The 21282-nt window shown below is 47.8% G+C and overlaps 1 protein-coding gene across 7 annotated transcripts in view; it reads left to right on the top strand.

Moving 5' to 3' along the window:
* RRM2B (ribonucleotide reductase regulatory TP53 inducible subunit M2B) overlaps positions 1-21282 on the top strand; it is a 92490-nt gene that overhangs the window by 34827 nt on the left and 36381 nt on the right. For 3 of the 7 annotated variants that reach the window (XM_070075379.1, XM_008255804.4, XM_070075378.1), the window contains exon 9: positions 738-5412. The exons of 1 other annotated variant lie outside the window; for it this stretch is intronic. In XM_070075379.1, the coding sequence (XP_069931480.1) occupies positions 738-890 (153 nt within the window). In that variant the 3' untranslated portion in view covers positions 891-5412. Of the gene's footprint in view, positions 1-737; positions 5413-6846; positions 6998-21282 lie in introns of those variants that run through there. 3 more of the 7 variants (XR_011389281.1, XR_011389282.1, XM_051844688.2) reach the window with 2 other exon arrangements.

Genomic DNA, 21282 nt, shown 5'->3' with positions numbered 1-21282 from the left:
GTGTCTGTCTGTTTGGATCTTCTGCGATTTTAAAAATCAGGTTATTAGAACAGATTCTTAGCTGGAGTGTTCATAATTCCTGCTGGGATCCTCGTAAATTCAGCAGATCTCTTTCAGTGCCCCTCTGTTAATCACGGAAATATTCCACAGTTTCCATCAAGCTGTACCGTCAGATCTGCGGCTGGAGTTCAGAAGCAGTAAGAAAGCTTGTTGGCCTTTGCCCCGCATTTGCTTGGAGACATGTAGTCACTCTGGGCAGCGTGATCATGGCCCCTTAGTGACCGTTTGTTGATTATTCTCTAATGAATGAGGAAGCATATTTAGGAGCACAGGACATTGTCTGTAGTTCAATGTTTTGTGATATTATAGATCCGTGACTACCTAATAGTAATAAACATGAAAAATGCCTGTAGTCTCTGTGGTCTAGTGGATTTCTCACGGTGTGAAAACATTTTCATTTGGTTAATATTAAATATTTCTTTTCTTGAAAAAATGCTCTTCATTCTGTTTCTTCGAGGACCCGAGATGCTAGTGTAGCTTCTTGTGGGGGTGACCATGTAGGTAACCACGTCATGTAGACTGCATCTGCCTTGAGTGCCGGTAAGGCCTGATGCAGGCCTGTGGGTGACCAGATAGGTGTCAGGAGACCTGAGCTCCGTGTTTTGTGGTCTTTGTTCTCCTTGTGGGATACTTTTTGGCTTCTTTAGATTGTCCAATAATCTCTCTTTTCTTTTCAGGTTTTCCAGGCAGAAAATCCTTTTGATTTCATGGAAAACATTTCTTTAGAAGGGAAAACAAATTTCTTTGAGAAACGAGTTTCAGAGTATCAGCGTTTTGCAGTTATGGCGGAAACCACAGATAATGTCTTCACCTTAGACGCAGATTTTTAAAACCCTCTCCTATTTTAAAACTCTGAATCCATCATTGGTAAACAGCACCCTGGTTCCCTCTGCTCCCCACCCCCCCCAACCAAACCTGAAATATCTCCTTTAAGGGGGTGGGGATTTGCTTAAAAAGGAAATGCAAACCAAACTTCAGTCATGTTTGCTTTATATCAAGACACTTGTGATCTTCCTGTGTAACAGCAAGGATGTGACCTATATTCACCGGAATATAAGATGGCATTGTATGGTGATTGACAGCATGGGGTGAAGGGTCAGATATGCATTTGAAATCCTGTCCTTATTCCTTTGTGTGACCCTTGGCAAGTCAGTTTTTCTGTCTCAGTGTTTTTATCTTTTAAATGGGTCTAATAGTAGGTCTTAAAAGTGCAATGTGGATATGAGAATTAAGATGGAAAAATACCACAACCACCACCATTTCTCATTATTGTGGTTATTAATAGTGTTAATTACAGTAATGTTGTGACAAAATGCTCTTATCTCCTTAAAGTAGTTGTGGTCTAAGATCTAAGATTTAGTGGACCTTTGCATTTTCAATATTTGGGAGAAGAGTATAAGGATTTCCTTAAAAGGAAGGTAATTCTCATTAATGTGAGAAATAACTTCTTTGAATTTCCCAGAAAGAAATTAAGTTCTCTGTTGCTTTGGGAAGGATACTTTCAAAGAATCCATAAGGTTTTCATGGCAATTGGCCTTATAAACAAAATAATTCTTTGGAAATTATAAATGTTCACTATTGGCAGACTTAGCTCTGTGATGTTTAGTCCTGGGATGCATCGGCTAGAACAGTGTTTCCTAGAGTATTCTCAGAGCTATTAGCCCTTCTGGATACTTTGTGGGAAATAAAGGAATTTAGTGGTCAAATGAGTTTGCAAATGCTATGTGCGCCATTCCAGTTCAATGTACAATTAGTACATTAAAGACTGAGAAATTCTGCAGTAAACGTATGTTAACCTGCTATTCCAGACTTTCTTAACACAGATATGCTTTTCACCTGTTAACATCTTATCCTGCTGGTGTTGTTCAGAACGTAGGATGGGGAACGCTGATCAAGCACCCATTATACATAGAGGAAGGGCTTATGGACCAAGAAAGAAAGAACACGGTAGGGGTTATTAAACTGTTCCAAATTTTATGCCAAGCTGAGGAATGTGCCTGTGATTGGCTTTGGCTTTGTTTCTTAGTTTATCTCCTTAAAACTCTTTTACACTGTTAAAAGAGAGTTTTTCTTTTTATTTTTTTAAAAAGATTTATTTATTTATATGAAAGAGTTACAGAGAGAAAAAGAGAGGGAGAGACAGACAGAGAGAGAGATCTTCCATCCTCTGGTTCACTCCCCAGGTGGCCAAATGACCAAGGCTGGGCCAGGCTGAAGCTAGGAGCCAGGAGCTTCTTCCAGGCCTCCCATGTAGATAGCAGGAACCCAAGTACTTTGGCCATCTTCTGTTGCTTTTCCCAGGCTGTTAAGCAGGGAGCTGGATCAGAAGTGGAACAGTCGGGACTCAAACTGGTCTCTTTGTGGGATGCCCTCGCTGCAGGCGGTGACTTTTTCCCCTATGCCACAGTGTTGGCCCAAGAGAGTTTTTCTAGTGGAACTATGCGTGTTGCTGGGTAGCAGATGGTAAGGGTGATAGGGGTCTCTCGAAGAGACTGAGGGGAGGCCAGGAACCAAGGTTTCTGAGAAGTCTGTCCCTCTTTAATTTTAGGAAGTATGATGAGGTCCCATTAAGCAAGGATTCCCCACTTGCAGCAAACTCTACTTTATAAAGTTCTGGAAGTTAAAATGTAGAGGTTTTCTCTTGGTGAGAGGTTTTTTTTTTTTTTTTTCATTTTTTCTGCAATTATCTAATTGACCAAAACTGGGAATTCTCAAGTGAATGCGAAAGGAGAGCCTACCTAGTTATTAGAGAAAATATCAGAAACCAGCACTGTTTGGTGTACGATTGCACTGTCTGTGTGTTCAGGGCTGGTGTTTTTACATTTCACTTTCTCTCACAATAGCCTTATGAACCTGAAGAACAGCTCTTGTCACAATATCACAGATGGAGAGAGTGAGGCTCACAGAAGTTAAAGGACTTGGCCAAGATCTCGTAGTTACTGCCCCTGCTGTATAATTTTGTGTTGAGGTTGTCATGTCTTATCTAGTTAGTTCTTTGCCATCCATCTTGATTTGATTTTTGGCTATTCCCTCATTAATTAGAATATCATATAGTATCACAGCATTAATGTATATGAAACTTTAAAGTATCAAAATACACAGAAACTTTTTGAATTATATCCAGGTGATAAGTTCAAAGATACTTATCTACTGCCATACAAAAACTTAACATTTAAAATTGATGATATCCAAGGGCAGGCGTCTGACACAGCAGTTATGATGCTGCTTAGAACACCTGCATCCCATATCAGAGTGCCTGGTTCAGGTCCCTGCTCTGCCTCCAATCCAGCTTCCTGCTACTACCTATCCTGGGAGGGCAGCAGACGGTGACTTAAGTACTTAGATTGCTGCCGTGCATATTAGAGAGCTGAATTGAGTTCCTGGCTCCTGGCTTTGGCCTGGTCCAGCCCTGACTGTTGTGGGCATTTGGTGAGTGAACCAGTGGACAGTAGAGGTATTTGTCTGTCAATCTTTCTTGCTTTGTCTTTCAAGTAAAAAAAAAAAAAAAAAAAGCATGTTAAAAAAAAAACAACTCTGCCAATTTCTGTAATAAGATCACAATGGAAGAAAAATTTTATAGAGCATATTCCTTTTGTTTTGAATCTAAATCTGTCTCATAGATCATGACAGGTGCCTTAATGTGAGGCTTATTTATAGTAGTGATAAACCTAACTGCATTTGGATGAAGACGTCTTAATATAAAATACTGGATTTTAATACACTGGTTTGTTACGGTTAGTGTTCTCTACCTTTTCTGGGCTTCCAGGTTGCACATTTATTTATGATGTTTGACACTGTAATTCTTAGTTCTTAATCAGCTGTGGAATCTCTTTTTAATATTATCTCACAGGTAAAGAAAAAAAAAGCATGTGTACAACTGTTTTCTCTTTTTTTTTGACAGGCAGAGTGGACAGTGAGAGAGAGAGAGACAGAGAAAAAGGTCTTCCTTTGCTGTTGGTTCACCCTCCAATGGCCGCCGCAGCCGGTGCGCTGCGGCCGGCGCACCGCGCTGATCCGATGGCAGGAGCCAGGAGCCAGGTGCTTTTCCTGGTCTCCCATGGGGTGCAGGGCCCAAGCACCTGGGCCATCCTCCACTGCACTCCCTGGCCACAGCAGAGGGCTGGCCTGGAAGAGGGGCAACCAGGACAGAATCCGGCGCCCTGACCGGGACTAGAACTCGGTGTGCCGGCGCCGCTAGGCGGAGGATTAGCCTAGTGAGCCGCAGCACCGGCCTGTTTTCTCTTTTTTAAGCACTCATATTTAAATCATTGCTATAGTAACTAAGGTTAATTATATAGAAATATAAGAACTTACAGTTCCATGATAGGCTCCATTTGCTAAAATTTTTCTATTGTAGCTCATAGAATTATGGCCTGGGAGGACTTGGGAAGACAGCTTGATACAGTGCTGGGTTTTTCTGTCCAATTATATACAATAATAATTATTCTTGCAGTGTAAGCTGATCCTAGCCAGGTGCCGATATATGAAACTTTTATAGTTGTCTCATTTTGGAGCATCTAGGGCTTTCTGCTTTATTTTTCCTTTGTGCATGGAGAAGGTGATGATTGAGAAGACATGGCAGTTTACATCTGTAACAACGTATTTAATATTCAGAATTTTGCATTTTTACACTTTAGCAATCACTGTCATAGAATTCCCACATTTCCTTTGTAGTAGGTGAAGCTGGAGGCTGCCTGGCCCAGCTGGTTTTCCATGATGACGCTGCTGATGGGCTGCGTGAAGGCCCAGCAGTCCTATAGTCAGGGATTGTGTTTTGAACCCAGCCGAGGGACCTGTCTGCCGCCTCAGGGAATCTTCCCCAGCAGAATCTCGGATGGTGACACAGAAGTGAAATCTATTGTCTTTGTTCCTCACCATTTCCTTTTATTCTATTTTTGTTATGGTTTGTTTTTATTTTTTCCTTTTCCCTTTAAATGGTTCTGCTATTTTGTAAACAGCTACTGATCTGAAGGAGGATCTTAGAAGAAAGAAGTTAGTTCTTCAAATACAGATGTTCTGTTAAAGAAAATGTGAAAAATGGAGGGCTGAGAATGGCTTTTTATTCTTAGGTGCAGTAAAGATTCCCAATACTGTTAACTTGTGTACTTAACTCTTTTGAGGCAACATTTTGATTTTTTCAAATATCTGGTTATTTAACAAAATTATTTGTTATCCACTGTATATGTGAAAAGCTTATTTAGGTGTGATGTAGCTAAATGCTTTTTTTGTTAAAATATCTAATTAGTCAAGCCTACTCTGCTTGTACAGAATTTGGGTTTCATCCAAAGAAAGGAGTTGTTTTGTTATTTTTTGGCTTAATATGTTGAAATAAACTATTTCATAGCTACATAATTTTTTTCTATGTCCTCTTTGAGCAAAAATGTTTCTTTATAAGTATGGGAGTTACCATAATCAAAAAATGTATATATAAGGGGTCTTTAAAATGTTCTTGTAAAATTTGTTATAAAAAAACTATGCATGTATTTAATTTTTCTAAAGATTTATTTATTTGAAAGGCAGAGTTACAGAGAGAGGTTGAGAAAGAAAGATCTTCCATTTGCTGGTTCATTCTCCAGAAGGCCACAACGTCCGGGCCAGGCTGAAGCCAGGAGCTAAGAGCTTCGTCCGGGTCTCCCAAGTAGGTACAGGGACTCAAGGACTTGCGCCAACTTCCAATCCTTTCCCAGATGCTTTAGCAGAGGGCTGGATCAGAAGTGGAGCAGATGGGTACTTGAACCGGCCCCCGTATGGGATGCTGGTATACAAGGCAGCTGTTTAACCCATTACACTACAATGATGGCCCCTAAAATTTTTTTATATGAAGAAAAAAAAAATCCTTATCTTTTACTTTTGTTTTTGTATGATTTTTTTTCTTTTCATGTATCCAAAGGACAGATTATATATAAATATATATTGTATATATGTGTGTGTGTGTATATATATATGTGTATATATATATAGAGAGAGAGAGAGAGAGAGAGAGAGAGCGCAAGCTGGGGGACTAGGCCAGGTGGAAGTCAGGAGTCAGGAACTGAATCCAGGGCTCTCTTGGGCACCAGGGAACCACCACTGGAGCCCTTACCTGCTGCTTCCGGGGTGTGCATTGTCAAGCAGGAAGCTGGAACTGGGAGTGGAGCTGGGACTCAAACATAGGCCCTTTGATATGAGCTACAGGTGTCTCAAGTGGCGTCTTTACTGCCAGGCCAAATGTCTGCCCCTCCATGAACTTTTTTTTTTAAGGTTTATTTATTTAGTTGAGTTATAGAGAGAGAGGGGGGGAGAGAGAAATCTATCCGCTGGTTCACTCCCCACCTGGCTGCAGTGGCTGGAGCTGGGCCAATCCGGAGCCAGGAGCCAGGAGCCTCCTCCAGGTCTTCACGCAGGTGCAGGGGCCCAAGGACTTGGGCCATCCTCTGCTGCCTTCCCAGGCCATCAACTGGGAGCTGGATCAGAAGTGGAGCAGCCAGGGCTCAAATCGGCGCCCATATGGGATGCCGGCACTGCAGGCAATGGCTTTACCTGCTATGCCACAGTGCTGGCTCCTCCATGAACTTTTTGAAATGTCTTCCTACAAGTATTTGCTATGTATGTGTACAGATAAACACACACTTGTACAGTTTTGTTCAACCCTTCCCTGTACCATGAGTCTTTGGCTCCATTAGGACCCCTAGTCCTCCTACTTCTCTACTTTCTCCCAATCTATGAGTCTGTGTCTCTTTTTGTCTACTAGTAATAGCACTTATATCAATACCCTACACTCTCGCACTTGCATTTTACTGTGCATAGGAAAATCCCCAACTCTGGAATGTGGCAGTCCAGCTTTTCCATGGTTGGACTCCAGCAGCCAAGTGCTGTTGGAGGGGAAGTCCAGCAATAAGGCAGCTCGGAGCCTGTGTGAGTTCCTGATGGCCTACTTCACACTGACAGTCCTACTATCTCCTGGTAAGCTTGATTTCCGTTCTCCACAATCACTTCTCCACATTTCCTCTTCTCAGTCTGTACCCTCATTCCCCAGGGATATGATGATCATCCTCTTCGTAGGATTTTGGACACACAGAGATAGTCCACAGGGACCCCAAATCAAGAACCCAAGATTGGAAGTAGAATGCAACATACATACATACATACATACATATATATATATATTAAGATTTAAAAAGAAATTCATTTGAGGGGCCACCTGCAATGCAGGGATCCCATATGGGCACCAGTTCAAATCCTGGTTGCTCCACTTCCATTCCAGCTCCCTGTAAATGTGCCTGGCAGACCCAGATGGAGTACCTGCCTCCTGGCTTCAGCTGGCCTGGCCCCAGCTGTTGTGGCCATATGTGGGGAGTGACCCAGCAGATGGAAGATCTCTTGAGAGATATCTGAAAGATTTGCAGCCTAAAGGACCCTAGTTAAAATAAATTGGTCCCTTAAAGTTAAAAAAAGGGGCGGGGGGAGGACTAGAAGGAAAAGTGACTAGAAAAAATTCAGAATATTCATGTGTTTGTCAGGATAGCAATTAATTAGATTATTTGAGAGGGCTTCAGAGGACAATCTGGGAGCTCTGAGCAGGAAACTGTAGAGATGGGGTAGTACATTGGGCTACAGGCTCAGGGTTGGCACTGTACCTACATTCAGTGAGTTAAGATCTCAGGAGCAGTTTCTTAGGATTTTTTTTTTTTTTTTGACAGGCAGAGTGGACAGTGAGAGAGAGAAAGAGAGAAAGGTCTTCCTTTGCTGTTGGTTCACCCTCCAATGGCCGTCGCGGCTGGTGCGCTGCGGCTGGCGCACCACGCTGGTCCAATGGCAGGAGCCAGGTACTTTTCCTGGTCTCCCATGGGGTGCAGGGCCCAATGACTTGGGCCATCCTCCACTGCACTCCCTGGCCACAGCAGAGAGCTGGGCTGGAAGAGGGGCAACCGGGACAGAATCCGGCGCCCCGACCGGGACTAGAACCCGGTGTGCCAGCGCCACAAGGCAGAGGATTAGCCTAGTGAGCCGCGGCGCCGGCCCTAAGGAGCAGTTTCTTAAACCAGAAAAGAATTGTGGAGAGAAGGTGGCCGTATAGCATGCTTCAGTTTGAGGGAGGCAGCAAGCTCGGGGCAGCTTTGCTGGGAAGGAGCTAGGGAATAAATACCTCAGCGTCGTCGTCTTTGCCTTGTCCTTCCAGGGATCCCCATTAGGCAAGGCAGCTGTGAGCAATCCCTATATGTAGACCTCCTGGCCTGGGTGGAGAGCGGATCCGAGGGGGAACATCTGTCATGAAGAGTTTGGAAATCACTGGGGCTCTCATCAAGGTATTACGAGAAAGAAATGAGCCCAAGAAAGAACGGGCTGGCTTGCAAGAAAAACCAAAAGGGAGGTGAGAGACTCCAGAAATTCAGTATCCAGTAGGGCTGGAAAAGCAGGCTGATTGGAAGGCCCCAAAGTAAGAGTTTTAGACTGCAAATCTCTTCAAGTAAGGACTCACTGAGACGAAGCCTTGGTGAAGATCCGAGCAGAGGTGTGAGCAGGCAATGGGAGCCCCCTGAGCAGGTGTGGACATTAGCACAGGTGGAAGGATGTTTCTTCCAGGTAACAGGAGGAAGCGGGTAGGAGGGGTACGTCTGTGCTTGGTACACTGACGTAGACATGCCTCTGTTGCCTCCATTTCCCTCGGATTGAACTCCTTGGAGAGTGGGTGTAGGGGCAGAGGGGAGAAGGTGTGGAAGACGGAGATCGCAGTGGATCCACTTGACCTTGTTTATGACATCTTCTCTAGCATCTGTGGCTGTGGGGCTGTGAAAACTGGAAAAAACTGGATTGTTCCAGGCAGACCAGGGCTGGGGGTTTCCCTGGAATTTTCTATGTGGGGTTAGGATGCGGATGAGGAGCAGTTCTGGTTACTGATCTGAGTGTTACTAGTAGTCACGTGATGAATTATGGACTCTGAGCTGAATACTAAGGCACACAGAGATGCTCATGGATTGGGAGGAAGTAGGAATTCGAGGACTGAGGGCACTGGGTTAGAACTGGGGGCGGTGGGGGGTTGCTGTGGTTTGAATGTGATTTGTTTCCCCAGTCATGCAGGAAGTTAGACCTCAGAGTCTTCTGTCCAAAGTATTAAAAGGGTGGAAGCTTCCTCCCACCATTTTAAAAAAGATTTATTTAATTATTTGAAAGAGAAAGGGAGAGACATGGGGAGAGAGATCTTCCATCTGCTGGTTCACTCCCCAAATGGCTGTATCAGCTTGGGGTGGGCCAGGCCAAAGCCAGGAGCCCGGAGCTTCTCCTGTGTCTCCCACACGGGTGTAGAGACCCAAGCACTTGGGGCATTTTCTGTTTCCCAGGCACATTAGCAGGGAGCTGGATTGGAAGTGGAGCAGCCGGGTCAGGGACCGGCGCCCATATGACTCCCACCATGTTTAGAGGTGGGGAATTGGAAGTGGTTCCATTAGCATCGGTCATTAGGGCGGAGCCTTCATAGTGGAATCCAGGTGGCTTTATAAGGAGAGAGAGGGCCCAGCACACACACATGTGCACTCCTTTTCCCTTGCCCTGTGATGCTTTGACTGCCTTGGGATCCTTAGCCATCACCAGATGAGGCCCTCGACCTCCCAACCGGGCATCTCCAAAACCGTAAGCCAAAACCAAACCTCATTGCTTTATCAAGTTCGTCTGCCTCAGATACTTCAGTATAGTAATGACTGATGGAGGGGGTGGGTCCTTGAACAGGTGTCCGGAAGGAGAGGGCATTGTGGTGCTCAGAGGAGATGTTGCACGTGGGAATTCGGGACCTGGAACATGTTGGGGGGGGCGGTGAAGAGGATGGGAGAAGGCAGTTGAGGCGCAGTGGCAGAGTCCCCGGGTGATGAGGACATCAGGATTTTGCACCGCGGGTGGCCCCTGAGGTCTTCAGGAGAGAGGTACTGTCTGGAGGACAGGGCAGAAGTAGGACAGGGCAGTGTAGCTGAAGTGCAAGTCCCCGAGGGGCAGGATCGTTGCTGAGGAGTGAGGTGCCCACAGCCTGGAGGCCCCCAGCCGTGCTCTCCCTCTGGGATCTCTGTGGTCCGTGCCCGCATGAGATAGCGACGCTCGCTTGGATCTACGTCCCCTCCAGCCTCGAGGCAGCACTGGCCTCTGGTTTCTGCTGTTTGGTGTGGGTCTCAGGGTTTGGAGCCTAACGTCTCAGAGGACCTGGACTATGCTTTGTTGGGTCTCTGAGAGACGGGGTCTAACCAGTTGAAAGCACCATGCAGATGCAATCCGCGTTCCCATCTCTGGGAGGCCTCTAAAAGTCTCTTCTAAGCCTGTCCCACAGGTGCACACACTCAGCTCCAGAGCCCCAGCTTTGCCAACGGGCCTCAGGGCTTCAACTTGCTAAGTCATTTTCCCTCCCGGAGGTCTCCCCTGCTCCTGCCTTCTCTCCTGGCTCGACTCTGTGTGCTCATGACCTCCTGTGCTTGTGGCCGTTGTCGCACACACTCTATTGAAATGGTAACTGAGCAACTTTTTTTTTTTTTTTAAGATTTTATTTATTTGAGAGGTAGAGTTACAGACAGTGTGAGGGAGAGGCAGAGATCTTCCATCCACTGGTTCACTCCCCAGATGGCCGCAATGGCTGGAGCTGGGCTTCATCCAAAGCCAGAGCCAGGAGCTTCTTCCGGGTCTCCCATGTGGGTGCAGGGACCCAAACATTTGGACATCCTCCACTGCTTTCCCAGGCCATAGCAGAGAGCTGGATTGGAAGAGGAGCAGCCGGGACTAGAACCGGTGCCCATATGGGATGCTGGTGCCGCAGGCAGAGGCTTAGCCCGTTATGCCACAGCACCGGCCCCAGCCGAGCAACTTTCAGGGAGGGAGCCCGCTGTTTATTCCTGTAGCGCCCTGTCCTGCGTGACGAGCAGCGGTGCCCAGGGAATCTTTCTTCAACGAGGAATGACGGCCATAGCTAGCTGAACCGTGAAGCCTGGTTTCGTGTAATCAGAAGCTGGAGCTGGAAACCGTCATTACAGGGCCCATGTGAGCCACCCGTGTACGCGTCCTCTCATTTAAGGCTCTGGGTAATCCTGCTGGGAAGATACTTTTTCCCTCCTCCCTCCACAAATATTTCTGTGTTGCTGGGTGCTGGGCACTGTGCTAGCTGCTGGCAATGAAGCCATAAACCAGGCAGAGTTGACCTTCGCCTTGGAGCAGAGTGGACTCCCTAAACAAGCGGAGTCTGTAGGATGTTTCCCTCGGATGCAAGGTAAGCTTCAGAGGGCTGCTACTCCTCCCTTAAAGTGAGACCGATGGAGCCAGGATTCTGTTCCAGTTCGAATCGATAGCAAAGTTCATGGCTTTCCCCAGAGTCTCCCAAACAAGATGCTGGGGCGGCTTTGATGCATATAGGGTCCCAACCCACCTCAGAGTGCTGGTGGCCTGGGGAGGGGTTGGTGAGAGCTGGCAGATGCAGGAGCAGCTTCTGCCCCACGGGCAAGGACCAGAGGGCTAGCTGCGGCTGGCAGGCAGGTCTATTGCCCTGGGTGGGGTGGGAGGGATCCGGTGGGCGGGCCTGATGAAGAAATTTAGCAAAACTGATTGCTTCTAGTTATCTGAAGGGGAAGAATTGTTTCAGCGCCTTGTCAATTGTAGAGCTGAGAGGCACCAAACTCCATGTGCCTGGCATAGACCTGGGAGAAAACCAGAGGCCGCTGTGGCCTGCTGCCCTCCCTGGGGCATAATGCAGCAAAAGGGAGACAGCGTCAAGCCCCCCTACCCCCCGACAGGTCAGAGCTACACCTGACTGTTCCACGGGTCCCCTGTAGCCCCTGTCTGCCCTTGGGCTTCCTCAGGCCCACCTGCTTTAGGAGATGCAGAACGCGTCTGGTGAGGCCTCATTTCCCAGACTTCCACAAGGTGGAGCCCTTGAGCCACTGGCGTCTCGGCTCAGGAACTGTTCCCTCATTGCAGGAACCCAGGAGGTAGATTTTAAAGAAGGAAGGTTCCGGGCAGGAGCAAGGCCTCTGCAAACAGAAGACATCCACGCTCAGCCCTTTAGAATGCATGTGCCCAGCATGATGAGCCCTGGGGCAGTTGCACCCCTGGCTGGCTGTGCAGAGATCAAAGTCTAGGCTGGCCGTGTCACTTGCATTTGGGTACCAGTGGGAACCGGAAGAGCCCCTTTGTGTGGATGGATCCTAAGTCGTTATGAAACAACTGGCCTAACCGTACTTCTCTGTGGGTGCCTGGAGGCCTGGGCTGGTCAGATTCGACTGAGGTCTTTGTGTTTGCTTTGTTGGGTGAAGAGGGGGTGCTGAGTAATGGCAGACGCGTGGCACTCGCCCTGCAGCCCAGGAGTTGAGGGTGGGGGCACGCACTCATCCCTGGCTGCTGTGCCACAGTGAATTCCTCTGGTCCTGGACACCCAAACAAAGCCATCCGTCTTAGTTAGATGACAAGACAGGTTAGGGCATTTTCACATTCCAGATCTGGGGCCCAGGTTTCCAGCGAGCCGGGGGCGTCGGTGATGCTGTATCCTCTAAACCCTGGGCCTGTGATTCCCGTGCAACCACAGAAAGGAGCTGGAACACGGGACCCTGCACTGTGAGGTGTGGACAAGTACAGGCTTTGTTGGGTTCAAATCCTGGTGCTACTACTTCCCACTTGGGAGACTGTGGCAAGTTACCTGCCTTCTTTGTGCCTCAGCTTCTCTCTCTGAGCTGGGAAGAACAATAGCATGGACTTCTTGTTGCGTAAACATGCAGAACACATAACATAGCGCCCAAACTTGCAGTGAGCGCTGTTGCATGAGGGTTTCTACCTAGCATTAACATTCAACTCTATGCTGGAGTGATCCTGCTAGCCTAGAGAGACCTTAATGTCAACAGTTCCTTTAGGGCTGAGCTATTGGCCTCCTGCTATGTTAGCTTTAATGATTGATTTCTTCATTGTGTCTTTATTTCATCTTGCAGACCAGCTGTGCAATTTATTTGAAACTCAGAGTTACACATTGAGAGCGACACACACACACACACACACAGAGAGAGAGAGAGAGAGAGACAGAGAGAGACAGAGAGCTGCTGGTTCAGTCCCCACATGGCCCAATGACCAGGGCTGAGCCAGGCCAAAGCCAGGAGCCAGGAGCTTCGTCCAGGTCTCCCATGTAGGTGCAGGGACCCAAGGACTTGAGCCATCTTCCACTGCTTTTTCCAGGCAATTAGCAGAGAACTGGATCAAAAGTGGAGCGGCTGGGTCACAAACCAGCACCCGTATGAGATACTGGTGTTGCAGGCAGCAGCGTTACTCGCTATGCCACAGTACCGGCCCCTGGCCATTTTTTAGCATAAATTTCTAAGTGATCTTAGTTTCTAGTATCTAGCTGGGAAATACTTTCTTATACTTCCTTAACAAATAAGAGAGCATTAGGAACAAGTGAATTCGGTTCACCTTAATTATCTGTGCAGGCTTAATATCCTTTGCTGCTATTACTGGGTACATTTCCTTTTTTAAAAAAAGATTATTTTATTTGAAAGAATTATACAGAGAGTAGGAGAGGCAGAGAGAGAGGTCTTCGATCTGCTGGTTCTCTCCCCAATTGGCCACAACGGTTGGAGCTGTGCCAATTCAGAGCCAGGCGCTTCCTCGGGGTCTCCCATGCAGGTGCAGGGGCTCAAGGACTTGGGCCATCTTCTACTGCTTTCCCAGGCCACAGTAGAGAGCTGGACTGGAAGTGGAGCAGATGGGACTCGAACTGGTGCCCATATGGGATGCTGGCATTGCAGGTGGCAGCTTTACCCACTATGCCACAGCATCAGCCCCTGCCTGCATATCATTTCAAAGGTGGCACCCTTCCTTCCTGGGCCGAGGGCCACTGTGGTGGGACCTTGGTGCTGCTGCCTTTCCCCTGGGACCATGTTAGACATGCTTAGCACTCAAGCCAGCCTTTGTCCTGAAAACATGACGTTAGGCGCTCCAGCCCGCGATGCGGAGAACTCGGTGATTTCTTGAGACTGGATGACAGCTGGGATTGTTTTCCCTACTGCAGGTATGTTTGGACTGAGCAAAATGTTTGATTGCATTACTCCCGAGTGACTGGTTTCCTGTTGTGATTTTAGCTAATATTCAAGTTTCCTGTGACAGGAATAAATTACAGGGTTTATTCCATCCTGTAGCCCACATCTTTCCCAGAGAGCTTCCTGGGAGACAGTGGGACTGTGCACTCTTGCCCAGGGGCTGGGTTGGGAAGGGGCAGGTGGGCTGATGCCCCTCTTCTGGCTGAAGGGGCAGGGATGCATGGTCAGGGATCAGATGGAGGTATTGACAGGCGCACTTGGCAGGGACTAGGGTTTAAAGTGTGTGGTGTGTCAAAAAGAGTATTGAGTTGGGAGTTAACGCAGAGTAACAAAATAGTGGCCAGTCGAGATACTGTGGTCAGACAGAGGAGCAGAATCTGGGCTCCTCTATTTATAAGGTTACTTCAAAATGTTTGCAGAGAAATGTGACTAAAGGGTGTTTATTTTGATCCTCAAAGTTTTGAAATCCATGCATCAAAGGGTCTTTGGAGAGTTAATGGAAAACACATAGCATCAAAACCCGTGCACAGATTCCAGAAACTTTTTGCACCTACATAAACTATATTTTAATTCCATTTGTCCACAAACTGTATTTTCATTTCATTTTATTTGAAGTGCAGAGAGGCAGAGCCAAGAGACAGATCTTCCAGCTGCTGACTCATTCTCCAGATGCTGGCAACAGCTGGGGCTGTTCCAGGCGGACGCCAGGAACTGGGAATTCATTCTGGGTCTCTCGTGAGGGATCTGAGCACTTGAGCTGTCAGCTGCTGCCTTCCCAGGCACATCAGTGGGGAGCTGGGTTGGAAGCAGAGCAGCCGGGTCTCGAACTCGTGCTCTTCCGGGATGCTGGCTCTGCGGGTGTCTTAACTCACTGCACCACAGCGCAGGCCCTGGTAATCAGTTTGAACTCTAAATCCTGCTTGGTAACTTGGATTTTAAAAGTCTAAGGTTGGTTATGGTCAGAATGAGGTTAACAGGAGTAAATTATAGGCATCCCTCTCTTCTGTGCCTTTCCCCTCTCCTCACCCTCTGACCCTCACAGACAGGAGTCTCACCCGCAGTTAGCCCCACACTCAGTGGTGAACCACTGGAACCTTTCTCCCTAAGCTCCGGAACAAGACCGCTCTGCATGGTACCGCAGGTCCTAGCCAGGGCATCACAGGCAGGCAAACTTGATGTATTTCACACTTGGTTCTTTAGCCCTGGTAAATTCTGGGCCAGGAGTGTAGTGGGTGTCTGGGAGAATCCCAAGCCGACCTTCAGCCTGGCTGCCCCGGGGTCCCTTGGGCTTCTGGACAGAGCTTCCCCCTCCATGAGCCACAAAGCTGTCTTCCTGTTGAATCTAAAGGGATGAATTTCTTTGGACAAAAACGTTGTCCTGTTGTGATCCCTGCCCCCAATCCTCCAGGGAGAGGGGAGGGACTGCCGGGGGAGACTTTGGAGACCTTGTGTGTGCTCCTGGCAGTTGAAAAACAAAGGGGCATCTATGTCCACAACGGAGAATCCTTGAGTGCTGTGGCCGCAGGGGATGCCGGGGTAGACTTGCAAGGATTTCCCTAGACTAGGGAGAAAGAGCTGACCCAAACCTGCCTGAGTTCTGACCAGGGGGGGCTTTGGCCCGAGGGAAGGGCACCCCGGAAGTGTGAGTATGTGTGGGCGAATCGCCAGCAAAATGGCAGCTGCTGGACAGAGGAGAGCTGGCGTCACCCCCGAGCACCAGGGAAACCCTCGCCGAATCTCTAGGCCGGCCCCTAGCCCTGCGCATGCGCACACACAAAGCCTCCTTGCCAGCCAGCCAGCCCAGAGAGCGCGCATCTAGCTGAGGGAGGCACTGGTTCTTGGAAGCTGTTTGCTGTGTCTGACGCCGGCCTCTGCCCCACTGTTAGACTCAGGAGCAGCGGGCGAGGCGGGGAAGAAGCTGAGACGTGCCCCACCAAATAGCCGCTTGTGAAAATTAGGAAGGGGTCCGTGAATGAGAATGGTGGCCTTCTTCCACTCTCTTGGAGTTGTGCAGTGTCCAGCTTGCCCAACTGTGCACAATGGTCCTGAGACAAATCCAACCACATAGCTTTTTGCTACCCTGAGAAAGTAGGTTTGAACTGGAGAAGTATATATCTAATGCTAAATCAGGTTTGAAGTTTGGACTGAATATTGAAATCACAACTGGTCTGTATTTGCAATTTGTGGACCTCAGGAGAGTCTATAATCTTTTTTTTTTTAATATTTATTTATTTATTTGAAAGGCAGAGTTAGAGAGGTCTTCCCTCTGCTAGTTCACTCCCCCATGTGGCTGCAATGGCTGAAGCTGTCCAGATCCAAAGCCAGGCACCAGGAGCTTCTTCTGGTTCCCTGACCTGATAGACTTGGGCCATCCTCTACTGCTTTTGCAGAGAGCTGGATCGGAAGTTGAGCAGCTGGGACTCAAACTGGTGCCCACATGGGATGCCAGCACTGCAGGCGGGACTTTACCCGCTACATCATAGTGCCGGCCCAGAGTGTGTAATCTAAGAGTGAGCAGAACAGGCCACTGTACCTACCAAGCTATCATCCAGGGGGCAGGGAGTTAATTAAGTCAGTGGATGGCAAAAATAAAATTTTATCTTAATTATAATTTAATTTGAGACCATTTAACATATAAAAGAGGGAGGAAAGGAGAGATTCTAAAATGTTGAGTGGGTTTGACAGAATGGACTTCTGTTATAGATCAGAACAAAATTCTCTGTATGGGAAGAAGTAACAGGTTTAATTCATATATAATAGTAGGGCTTTTATTTATTTTTATTATTTATTGATTTGAAAGAGCTATAGAGAGATCTTCCATCTACTGCTTCACTCTCTAAATGGCTTCAATGGCCAGAAGTGGGCCAGGCCAAAGCCAGGAGCCAGGAGCTTTATCTGGGTCTCCCGTTTGGGCCCCCTTCCACTGCTTTTCCTAGGCCACTAGCAGGGAAATCGGCACCCTTATGGGATTCTGGCATCACGGCAGTGGCTTAGCCCGCTATGCCACAGTGCTGGCCCCTGGGGCTTCTTTATGTTGGAAGGTCACTAGCAGTCAAGGATTATAGGGAGTGCAGGATGGGAGATGCATTGGAGACTCTGGAAAGAGCCCGTCGAGGCTGCTGGGAGAGTGAAGAGGGGTCCTCTGGGAACTGGAACGGTGACACTAACGTCACAGAGAGCATAGCACACGCCACCATCTTCACTGCAGGAAGCAGCCAGGGGCAGGGTTTGGGGGAAAGTCTGGAAAAAAAACTAGATCGCTCCTTTGTTGCAGGCAAACAGACCCTGAAATCCCTTGCCAAGTCCTGGGAATGCGACTAATCTGGCTCGGGGAAGTCCTTATGGAAAACATGCAGCCCAGGTGCTTGGCTGCGTCTTCCCAAAGCTCACTGCTCTGGACTGGTTTATGAAGATGTATTTCAAGGCTCTAGTCTCTAGAAGCAACAAGGAGAACCAGCTGAGAGCAGAAATATACCTATGGGTGAGTGATGCTAAAAACAAAAAGTGTTGACTTCCATGTGAATGATGAATGTAATGCGCATGGCAGGTGTGTTCTCACTAACTTCCAGCTCCTTCTCAGGATTTTGGCAAAAGTCTTCTAGCTGAGATGGACTGATTTCAGATTGGATTCTAGCCCAGTTTTCCAAGTCCTGTTCTTCCAAATTGAAGAGTTCACGTTGGCCTTTTACGTCTCTGGTGCCTGAGTATCTCCTGAGGCGTTGTGAGATGTTTGCAGCCATGCTGTGACGTGTTCTTTTGCAGGTGCTCTGGCTTTGCCTTCTCTTGGCTCTGGGCTGTCCAGGCTGAGCTTGCTTTCATTAAACATCATCTTCTAAATTTTGCCCTCTAAAGAGCCTCTGAAGGATTTTCCTAGGCACCTGCCTATGAAAGACAAACAGCTAGACCCAGAACTCTAAAGCGGTGTTTCCCAAACGTTCACCCATCAAGACAGATGGAGAAAATATTTTTGTTATCCACCATGACAAAGATTCAGAGCCCTGACAGTGGGAATTGGGTGTGGGGTGACCATCCCAGGGCTCCAGCCATTGAATGAGCAGGGAGTCCCTGTCTTGGACTTGTAGAGAGGCTGACTCACTGTGTGTTTTTTTTTTTTTTTAATTTACTTGAAAGTCAGAGTTACACGGAGAGAGAAGGAGAGGCAGAGAGAGAGAGAGAGAGAGAGAGAGAGAGAGAGAGGTCTTCCATCTTCTGGATCACTCCCCAGATGGCCACAGTGGCCAGAGCTGTGCTGATCCAGGGCCAGGAGCCAGGAGCTTCTTCTGGGTCTCCTGCGGTGCAGGTGCCCAAGGACTTGGGCCATCTTCCACTGCTTTCCCAGGCCACAGCAGAGAGCTGGATGGGAAGTGGAGCAGCCGGGTCTCGAACCGGTGCCCATATGGGATGCTGGCACAGTAGGTGGCAGCTTTACCTGCTATGCCACAGCGCAGGCCCCACAGTTTATATGTTGATTGCCTTTCCCTACGCTTCTCTTCCTTGGAAGCACAGTAATACAGCTTCTTTTTGGCAAAGAAAAGCAGTAAACAAGCGTGAGTCTCCCTTCCAGAAGGAAATCGGTCTTTATAGGGAAGTTTTGGAGGAGACATTCAAATCCTTGCTTTCTGTTTCTATTTGCTGATGAGAAAAGCTAAAGGATTCAGTATGGTCTTGACATTCAGGAGCTAAATATTTATCATTAATCAGATGAGCTCTGCTCTGCCAGGTGGTCAAGCGCTTTGCCATGCGGTGCAGAGTAGCACAGACAGGACTCCTGTGGTGGCAGGTTGTTTTATTGAGAGAACCTATTTTTACTCGTGTGATCTATAAACTTACCGTGTGTTTGTGACCTTCAAGAACTGTGAAATAGAGTTGAAATAATTATGAGAAGACATAAAACATGACTGGTATAGGAGGTAATAACGGGTCCTAAACTGTTAGTCAATTCAGACGTAGCTGAGCTTAAAATAGACCCTGGAGAGTTTTAAATTCTGCTCCTGTCAAAAGCTCAGCTCCCTGTTCTAACGCTGTAAAAGCTACATCCTAATTTCTGGTACGTGAAACGCCCGCCCTCCGCCTGCCCTTGGGGACTGGTGAAAACAGACACCGAACCTCTGTTTATTCTGTAGTTCTGCGTTCGCAGCCAGCGCTCCTATCAACTCTGGCAGAGTTAGAGCGTTGTGGAGAGACTGTCCCTCCTGCCACCGACCAGACTCTGAATTTATTATCATTTACTTTTCCCCCTTGTAAACTCCCCCCTGGCTGTTCATAACCGGTGTTTCAGAGCCATATGCTGCTCTCTATGAACAAGAGAAATTATGCTCCTGACTAAAGAAATACCTTAGGCTATTTTTAAAAGTTCTATGACTCATGCCATCCTGCTGGGGTTAGGTAACTTGTACCCTTCCTTTAGGGAATTCTGGAGGTATGTACCTATGCTAGTGGGTGAGAGAATACGGGCTTAGCATTAGCATGGTCGTTCAGAAGGAAACCAGGTTTGGAGCCAGGGTCTGGACTGGACGCCTCTGTGGACATAAGTGCCTGTATCTTGTGGAGGGGCCAGGCCGGAAGTCCTCCATCAGGAACCTCTGTCAGTCTCTCAGTGAACACTGGGGCGTCTGGTTCCTCTCCAGGTTTTAGACTTCTGCCGGGTTGACAGGAGACTGGTTCTGAATGCAGTGATGCTTCACGCTGCCTTCTTGGTGGCTACATGGTGAGGCGGGAAGGAGGAGGAATTTGGGACAAACCTCTGGCGTGGGATCCCCGTTCTACCACCTGTTCTGTGGCCCCGGGGGAATCGATTAACTTCTGTGCCTCAGTTTCTGCATTTGTTGTGTGGGCTAAAGCACCTGTTTGGGAGGACCAAGCACTACTGGTAAGGATAAGAATGTGACGTGCCTAGGACGACGCCTGGCTGGATTGAAAGCTGTTACTGTTAGCCCTCCTCGCCCTCTCGTCTGGCCCCTCCTCTTGCTCCTTGGCCCTGGAGAGCTCGACAGCAGCTTCGGCGCTGGATGGCCCTTGTCTCCTCTGTCACCCTTACAGAGTGGTTTCTTGTTTCTGCCGCATTCACTGCTCACCCCAGGAGCTTGGCAGTGATTCCCAGATGCCCCTTCTCTCTCCTAAACTCCACATCTACACTCCCGTTGGCTCACTGGGGAGTCTACGGAGGCAGATGCCTTTCAGATCAACTCATTAGCTTTCCTGTCACTTGCAACATCATAGACAAGGTCTTTTTCATGACTGTAGCTTCTTGTTTAGGTTCTATGATCTTTTTGCTGGAAGAGATTGCTTCTTATTTGCTTTTAATGCTTAGTGTTCAGGATCGCTTTGTTTCTTGTGTAACTCTTTACTTCTGTGTTTGAAAGTTATTTTTGCTCCTTGTAGAAATCTGAGTTAGAGCCTACCCCCTCTAAGCACTTTAAAGATATGTCTCTGTTGTCTTTTGGCCTGCATGGGGTCTGGCAAGACCTCTCTGTAATGTACCTTGGTTTCTCTGCATGCATTCTGTTCTTTTTCTCTGGCTGCCTTCAATATCCTCTTTGTGGTCTGCATATTGATATTTCAATATGATGCATCGCTGTCCTTTTGGAGAGATGTCTGTCTTCTTTGGGTTCCCTGAGATTTTTAGATCTATGATTTGACGTATTTCATCAATTTTGGAAAATTCTCATTCTCTCTCTTTTTAAAAAATATTTATTTATTTGAAAGTCAGAGTCACACAGAGATAGAAGGAGAGGCAGAGAGAGAGAGAGAGGGAGGGAGAGGGAGAGGGAGAGAGAGAGGTCTTCCATCCATTGGTTCATCCCCCAATTGGCCACAACGGCTGGAGCTGAGCCGATCTGAAACCAGGAGCTTATTCTGGGTCTCCCACATGGGTACAGGGGCCCAAGGACTTGGGCCATCTTCTACTGCTTTCCCAGGCCATAGCAGAGAGCTGGATCGAAAGTGGAACAGCTGGGACTAGAACCGCCGCCCATATGGGATGTCGGCACTGCAAGCCAAGGCTTTAACCTGCTGCGCCACAGCGCCATCCCAGCCCCAGTCATTCTCTTACAGCGTTTCCATTCTCGTTCTCTTCTCCTTCTGGGTATTTAATTACATGTCTACTAGACCACTGGCCTTGGATGCTCTGTTCCGTTGTTTCATTCTTTTCCTTCTCACATTTCTGTGTAGGTAATTGTTACTGATGTACCTTTAAGCTCTT

This window comes from Oryctolagus cuniculus, chromosome 6, assembly GCF_964237555.1.
Source record: "Oryctolagus cuniculus chromosome 6, mOryCun1.1, whole genome shotgun sequence".
NCBI lineage: Eukaryota > Metazoa > Chordata > Mammalia > Lagomorpha > Leporidae > Oryctolagus > Oryctolagus cuniculus.
Note: the sequence above shows the minus strand (reverse complement) of the source record. Positions and strands in the feature narration are given on the sequence as shown.